The sequence below is a fragment of the Prorops nasuta genome, unplaced genomic scaffold, assembly GCF_024137725.1.
Source record: "Prorops nasuta isolate Cenicafe-Biocafe unplaced genomic scaffold, Cenicafe_Pnas_1.2 PNAS00025, whole genome shotgun sequence".
NCBI lineage: Eukaryota > Metazoa > Arthropoda > Insecta > Hymenoptera > Bethylidae > Prorops > Prorops nasuta.
Window position 1 is genome coordinate 3,393,375 of NW_027116822.1, and position 7,616 is coordinate 3,400,990.

The 7,616-nt window shown below is 49.9% G+C and overlaps 1 protein-coding gene across 3 annotated transcripts; it reads left to right on the forward strand.

Moving 5' to 3' along the window:
• Positions 1 to 826: 826 nt before the first annotated feature.
• On the forward strand, positions 827 to 7,517 carry LOC136782335 (uncharacterized). 3 transcript variants are annotated; one of them, XM_066741700.1, is made up of 6 exons: positions 828 to 2,851; positions 2,979 to 3,002; positions 5,765 to 5,886; positions 5,987 to 6,220; positions 6,300 to 6,536; positions 6,777 to 7,517. In XM_066741700.1, exons 1-6 carry the CDS (start codon positions 1,308 to 1,310, stop codon positions 6,869 to 6,871), a joined length of 2,256 nt encoding a protein of 751 aa, XP_066597797.1. In that variant the 5' UTR covers positions 828 to 1,307; the 3' UTR covers positions 6,872 to 7,517. The 3 variants fall into 3 exon arrangements, with proteins under 3 accessions (XP_066597798.1, XP_066597797.1, XP_066597799.1); XM_066741702.1 differs by having other exon boundaries at positions 829 to 2,851; positions 6,300 to 6,532; XM_066741701.1 differs by lacking the exon at positions 2,979 to 3,002 and having other exon boundaries at positions 827 to 2,851.
• Positions 7,518 to 7,616: the final 99 nt, after the last annotated feature.

Genomic DNA, 7,616 nt, shown 5'->3' on the forward strand with positions numbered 1-7,616 from the left:
CCTTAGACTCGTTTCACGCCTCTTCCAAAGAAAACTTAATATATATCCTCCGCAATCTCGTCACACACTCCTCGCTCCACATCTTTTATTTTCTTCTCCTTTCCGCTCTCTGCTTCTTTTTTCGAGCGTATATAGGATTAATAATTTTATCTCGCTCTCTCTCTCTCTCTCTCTCTCTCTCATCGCGATATTCGACTGCACACGTCGTATCGCTGCTCCTGGTCCCATATTTTTCAGTGGTGCGATGGTCGACGACGAAAGGTGGCGAGAGAATATCAGCGGGCATCGCGACAAAAAAATTCCTCTCACGGAATCTGCGCAGCGTCGAAAATAAACGCGCGGCAGCTGGGACCACGGCAGCGGCAAGAACTCGGTGAAAAATCAGGCGAATCGCTCTTGTAGCACCGGCGAGGTGCATCGCGATGAATTTTGTCGCGGTGGCTAGGCCGTCGAGGGAGGCAGCAGCGGCGGCTGACTCTTAATATAAGAAAAAAATCTACCGTGGAGAACGCGGAGAGAGAGAGAGAGAGAGAGAGAGAGAGAGGGTTGAAGAGAGCAAAAAGGTAGCCAGGTTGGAAGATGAATTCCTGTCGAATGATAAATGACGATAATTGCTGACGAGCGGCAAGGTGAGGAGATTCAGAGAAAAACCGGTGGAGAGGAGAGAGGGAGTCCCGGATTTCGGTTAGTATCAGGGAGCGAGTGCGAGGAAGAAGGAGAGGAGAAGGAAAGCGAAGAAGTGTAAAGGAGAGTGCAAGGAGAGAGAGGGGGTGGGGGTGGGGAGGCTATACGAGAGTTCTGACGAGAAAGGGAGAGAGAGAGAGAGAGAGAGGCGGGGAGAGACGAGAAGAAAAAAGGAGTCATCGTAGTAACGCCGGCGCGTCTCCTCTCGCGGCTTCGTGGTTGTCTCGGAATTAGTGAGTAGACAGAATTATGTCTGTGAGCATCAGGCCGGCTCGGCTCAGTTGAGACTTGCTGCTCAGAGCGTGCACACGCATACACGCATCCTTCCCACTTATACGTATATATATATATATATATATATATATATATCACCTCGCGATATTCCACACGCATCGCGGTGCCATCGAGACTCGTCACGAGTTTCCACGAAAAAGTGATCGAGAGGACAAAAGTTGAAATGGATCCGTCGGGCCAGACCTGACACGTTCCATCTTCTTCTTCTTCTTCTCCTTCCGGTTTTCGTCGGAGCGAGGAAGAGCGCGGAATCTCAGGGGACATATTAGTTTGTCGATCGGTGCCTAGGAATTTTTATTGGAACGACTGAACTGTGTGCGATCGACGGCATGGAAATGAGGAGAGTCGTGCAGGTGTCGTTGCTGCTGTTTCTGGTGTGTCTGAGCGGGTGCTGGTCCCACCGATATCGGAGGAATCACGCGGAGGACAGAAAAGACCACGTGGGTCAATGGAGAAAATTCGAGGCGGACGAAGGCAAGCCGATGGACGATGGATTCTTGCCGGAGACGATGGAGAAGGCCAGGAGGAATGCGGATGAAGAGGGCAAGCTACCATTCAGCTCGAGGAGGCTGGAAAAGATGCTGGAGAAAGCCATCTTGAAGATAATAACTGGAGAACTGAGCACCGCAGACAAGCTACTGCTGAAAAGTCTAAACTACAGCCTCGAAGAGATTCAGGCGATTCGCGAGCGGGAGCTCGGCAAACAAAATTACGATCAGTCGAGGAAGGAGGAGAAAAAGGGCAAGAAGAAGGATAAGCACTGGAGGCAGAACTCGATGGAATTCAATTATCCGTCCCGTGGCGATCCAGATCTCGAGGAGTCTCCGGTTAAGAGGAGGAGGGACCGAATCACCGAGAGGGTCACCACTCGCGACGACGATTTCGACTTCGAGGAGTACAACAGGCAGGCGGTCCTCGACTACGAGAACGTGGCGAATAAACTGGAGGCCCGGAGCAGTCGCTCCGAGGCGAGCCTCGTCGACTACGAGGATTCGTCCAAGGTCGACGGTGACGTCCATCGGGAGACCCAGCAGCTGCCGGAGAGTCTTCATCAGACCTTCCAGCGAGCCATGGAGCCCCACGTCGTCTTCAAGATCAGGTACGACGATTCCGAGTTCGACTCCAGCAGCGGCTCCGACGAGAGATCCAGACACTTGGACAGGAGCCACCCGAAGGCCTCCAAGCACCACAGATCGCCAATTTTCAAGTTTACCACTCCCCCCTCTTCGTCATCGTCGAGAAACACGGCCAATTCCTTTCACGATTCCACTACTACCACACCTGTGCCTCCGCTCACTGCTCTTCCTCTGCTTCATTATCCGAGCAATCTGAGGGAGGAGACCAAAGTAACAGAACTGGATCGGTCGTTCGCCATCAACGATACCACCGAAAAATCCTCCTCGCCCGCTGCCAACTCCTCGGCCGATGTTCCGCTGAGCGTCGACGTAAACGCCACCGAAAACTTTGGTCTCGTGGAAAATCCGAGCGCCGTCGACGAGTCCGCTCATCGGCAGGAATTGGAGAACAAGACTAACGAGATAAACGATGGCAAGAAGAAGATTAGCGAGTACGAGGGCCTCGAATGGGTGGAGGATGATGTGTACCGGGTTATTCCGGCACTAGCCGACTCATTGGGATACGAGGGCAACGACGAGAACGAGACCTCCGACTACGAAGACACCAGCAACTACCAGAGGAATCCTTTCTCCGAAGAATCCGACAACGACACCTTCGAGAGTCTGAACGATACACCTGACGCCTCCGTGAAGCTCTTCGAGGCGAACGCCAACAACTCCGTGGAGAACGCTACCGCTTCTTCTTCTTCTGCCAATCTCACGTCTTACCAGCAATTGGCCCTGGCTCATCGTCGAGAGTAAGTATATAGTCCCGCAATTGACAATTATACGACTTTGCGTTAAATCTTCTCTATTGTTTCACCGCTGAAAACTCGGCCCCAATTGCATTATTATCATTTGAAAACGTGATCTTTCGTCTTTTAGAGGAAACCTAAGGTCCTTCGACAGGTAAGCCTCCCCTGAGGCTCTATCAACCCCTGGGTAAGGCATTCGTGTGCTGAGTTCCTTTTTTTGTTTTCTATATACCATTCGTTTTTTCTTCTTTCTCCCTAGCCTCGGACCAGCTTGCGAGCTCTTCGTGCATGATAACAATCTCTCACCAGCTAATACCAAACTGCTTCGAGAGTCGCTTTGGTTTTGTTTTTCATTAACGCATTTTAATACTTTTCGCGCCGCGCTGCAGCCTCGTCCCTCGTCTTTATTTAGGACGGTGCACATGCAGCTACCGGAATAGGAGGAGGAAAAAAAAGTGTCGAGGAGAGAAGCACGTAACGCGTGTCGGCGACAACAGCAAACGTTGCCCTCGGTTTCGCAAAAATACGCATCTATAGATACAAGGGCAAAAATATCGCGCGCTGGCGTCAATAATAATACGCGCGTATAGGCGAGTGCGTTCTCATGCGCAAATACCAGGGAGCTTTTTACCTCGGAAATCTCGGCGAGTGGTATCCGTGTGCAATTGTGGCTTTTTACGAGGCGTTCGTCAGATTTGAAAATTTAGCAATCCAGCGATCAGAATGCAGGAGAGAGGAGCGAGGGCCCCCGAGGGTCTTGGCGCACGATTTATGTGTCTGTCCTTTTTTCGCGGCAGTCGTAATAGTAAGGAAGAGCCGTGTGTGTCGTTTGCAAGTTAAATGGGGAGACGTGGGGGGAGTAGGGTGGAGGCCATGAGTCCGATGAGAGTTGAGCACCCTCGTAATGACCGGGTGTCTAGTCGGGCTGCAGTTAGGCTCTCTTCTCTCTTACGAGGTTATGTAACACATTTCAATTTAATGCGCTGACCTTGTCTATGTTTCTCTCTTCCTAACTAGAGAGAGATCGCGCTTCCCTCCCTCCGCTCTGTGTACAGTATTACACTACAGTTGGATCCCCCCGCACCGCCAGACACACGATGCGAGATGTGCATCGTGCATTTTTTTTCGACCGGTCACAATTGCGAGAGAGAGAGAGAGAGAGAGAGAGAAAGCTCCCCTCCAGTTCCGTGACGTCACTAGCCAATCACCGCGCTCCTCCTATATACTTTGTTCGAGTCGGTAACGCAGGATTTCGCGCGCTTTCTGTTTTACCGATCGATTCTCCGAAAACAGTGCTCGTTACTCTCTCCTCTTCTCGCGCGTATTTCTTTGGATTACGACCGGAAGATCGAGGGATGCGACATCCTCGTGCAACCATGGGGGTAATCGAGAGAGAACAAGCTTTTCTCAAATGGTGTAACCTTTGACCCGCCCGAAGACACGCGCGCATGAGAATGAAGGTATATACTCGTCCGTCGATGGTTGGCCAGTTTCTTTGCACCGCGAGAAACGGTTCATTCGCTACGGTACGTAGACCAGAGCGAACGGTGGGATTCGTGCGTGCACCCGAGCGCGGAGTCCTTGCTCCTTGCTCCTTCTCCGCCGCCGCGCCACGCCGCCGGCCGTCTGGGGCCGAGGCTGCTTACCCAGACGGCAGACAGACGGACCAGCGAGACAGACCACGTATACACACTTTCGGACGTTGTAGAATGCGAGACTGGAACGCGACTAGATTAACGAGCGTTTTCGCGCTTCGACGCTGTGGCCAGCGTCTCGCAATCGCGTTAATACACACACACACACACACACACACACATATATATATATATATATAGGTATCCAGCGCAGGAAAGGGATAATCCCCTGAAAGAGTCCCATAAAGATCGCGATCCTCTCCGAAAGAGAAGAATATCCCGCGGGCCAAGACGCGTGTGGTTTTTATCGAGAGCCCAGGGAAATATCCGTGGTATATAGATGGTTGCTTGTGTGGCGCAAATATCGCGGGGTGGTGGTAGTGGCAACGGCGACGAGGTCGTTGACGTGCCATTGGCTGCGCTGAAATCCTCGTCGAGTGGGCGGCAGAGACCACGATGATTCCTACTACTACCTATACACCTCTCTCTACCTACCAGCAATGACGTAGCTCGGAACGAGCGAAACACGTCTGGCTTTTTGTTCCTGTTCCTCCGCGACCGCCACGGTCGACGACGATTTCGAGGCCTCATTATGCAATCGCATAATCTCCCCCCTCCCCTCTCCCTTTCCCTGCAACCATTGGTTCCTTTCGAAACTCGAAAGTATCCTCCTCGTCGCCCCGAGACGACGGCCACAACGAAAGTTCGCGTGAAATTGCTCGTTTCCTCGTAAAAATAGGTGGCGCTAGACGTCATGAATATTCCGATCGGTCCCGGAGCTTCGAGTAAAAATTCAAATTAGCGGTTTCTGGGACGATCGAGCCCAGGCTTCTTCCTCTCTCGCTTCTTTTTACGAGCGATCGAGAGAGGGAGAGAGACGAGGAGAATCTCCTGGCGAGGGACCCTGAGGTCTCAGACGAAGAGTCGAGCAGGGTACTGGGGGGTGGTATACCGGTGTCTCCAACGGCTATCTCTAGCCGATGTCTAGGACGTAATAAATACCTTCCTGCTCTGACTCGTATACCTACCTCAGCCTCAACGGCGGCGGCGCGTCTCTCTAGGTCACTGACCATCGACCGTTGGCCTGTGTTTCTCAGCATCCGGAAGACCATGCTGAAAATTTCTCCTTCTCTCCTAGCACACTATTCTCCTCGCTTCAGGCACCTTACTGCTAAATCGTGCACCCATATACTGCGACCAACGATATTTCTCTCCCCTGCAGCCTCGATATCGCCATTTTCCCAATACGCTCCGATCTTGATATCGACGTTTTTATCCACAGTCAGGGTCAAAAGGCCATCGAGGACATCAAGTCGAGAGTCCTGGCACTCACCGGACGCTTCAACCTCAGCACGAATACAAATCAGGTACAGCGCGAGAGGCTCACCATGTTCTCACCTACCTGTAAGTGATCGTTCTCCACCGAGAACGGATATACTCTTAACGTAGCCACTGATCCCACACAAGACTCGCGTCTCATTCCTTTGACCCATCTTCGATTCAGGCCAGATACCAAGAAACACCGACGAGGAGACCTGGTCGGATCCCTACTCGATGAACATGCACTTCCAACTCAACCTAACTTCCAAGGAGCACGTGGTTGCTGCCAAACTTCGAATCTACAAGCTCCCGCAGGAGAATGTCACTGCGGCTTCCGGTTCTTTCGAGGACGAGGACGAGTACGAGAAAATCAGAATATCGGTGTACTATTATACGAAATCCTTGAGGAAACACCGATGTAAGCCGAGTTTCGTAAGGAATGATAGGGAAAAATTGTTTAATTAGATTTTTCAGGGAGATATTCTTGAATTTTCTAGCTAAGAAACGACTGATGGATTCGGTGGTGACGCCCCTCAGCTCGGAAGGCAGCCATTTGGCCCTCGACGTGAGGCAAGGACTCAGATTCTGGCGACCGAGCAGCAAGAGTTCTCACGGCAGTGGAAACAACCATGGATTGGTGGTCCAAGTGGAGGACCAGGATGGTCGACCGTTGAAACCAGCATTCTACATCCAGAAGCCATCCTGCTCCGATGAAAATTTGGATGAGAAGGCATGTGAGTGTGTGACCTAACAATACTAACTTTTTTTAGCATTTGTCGTGACACTTAACCACGTGTGTTATAACAGGAGAATCGTTTCGCCTTTGGATCGCGAATAATATTCGCATGTTTGCATGATTCCTAACGTTTCTCTATTTTTTCTCAATTCGACGATGTAATTTTGGAATAGTATGTTGTGTACTTGTGTGTGTGTGTTTTGAAGCTAAATCCTTGATTATTCCTCTTTCTCCACAGACCAACGCAAGCCTGCCCTTTTCATCCGAGCCTGTGCTCGTTACGTTCGCATCGTAAACGGCGAGACAGTCACGTACGTGAATTGCAGGCATTAAAATCCAGTCTGTGTCAGGAGATAGCTGGAGGCTGAGAGCATCGGGCCACTCGATGCTTCGGACCGAGTACAATTTGGGTCGCGAGCTCGCGAAATCCTAATGCGCTGCTCCTTCGACGAAGGAATTCCATTGGTTCACATCGAAGGCCAAACTGCGAGAGGTTTTACCGAATATGCTCTCTGACAATGGGCATAACAATATGCGGAATTCCACTCCGCGGTTGACTTTGATATTACCATCCTCTCTTGTTGGTTTCCTTCAAGCGCACATTACAATACCACATAGGAAATACAACTAATGCACTGACGCGTATTAATTATTAAGATGTAAAAATGTATTTTCGCTAAAAGTACTTCATAGACTGTTTTTGTATTAGTAATTTAAGAGAAACGCGTTCTTATTTAAATGCTATTGCCTGGTAAGCTGTATGTTAGTAAAATATTCTAGTTGGCTAAGCTCTAAATTATGAAAGATTGTTGTTCATCGTAATAGTCTATTCTTACACGAATAACCCATGTAAATATTACTCGTACAATTAATACATTGACCCTTTAACTTCCGTGGAAGTGAAAATGCCTACGACTGATGTAGCCAAATGTAAAGTTAAGTAATTGATATTTATATTAATTGTAGAGTCTGCAGATAGTTTATCGTAGTAACGCGTAGTTAAATATTTTCGCGCAAGTAGCAGTCTCGTAGATATTTTTCCTGTCTGACCGCTAATAATAATCTTCTTCGCTATATA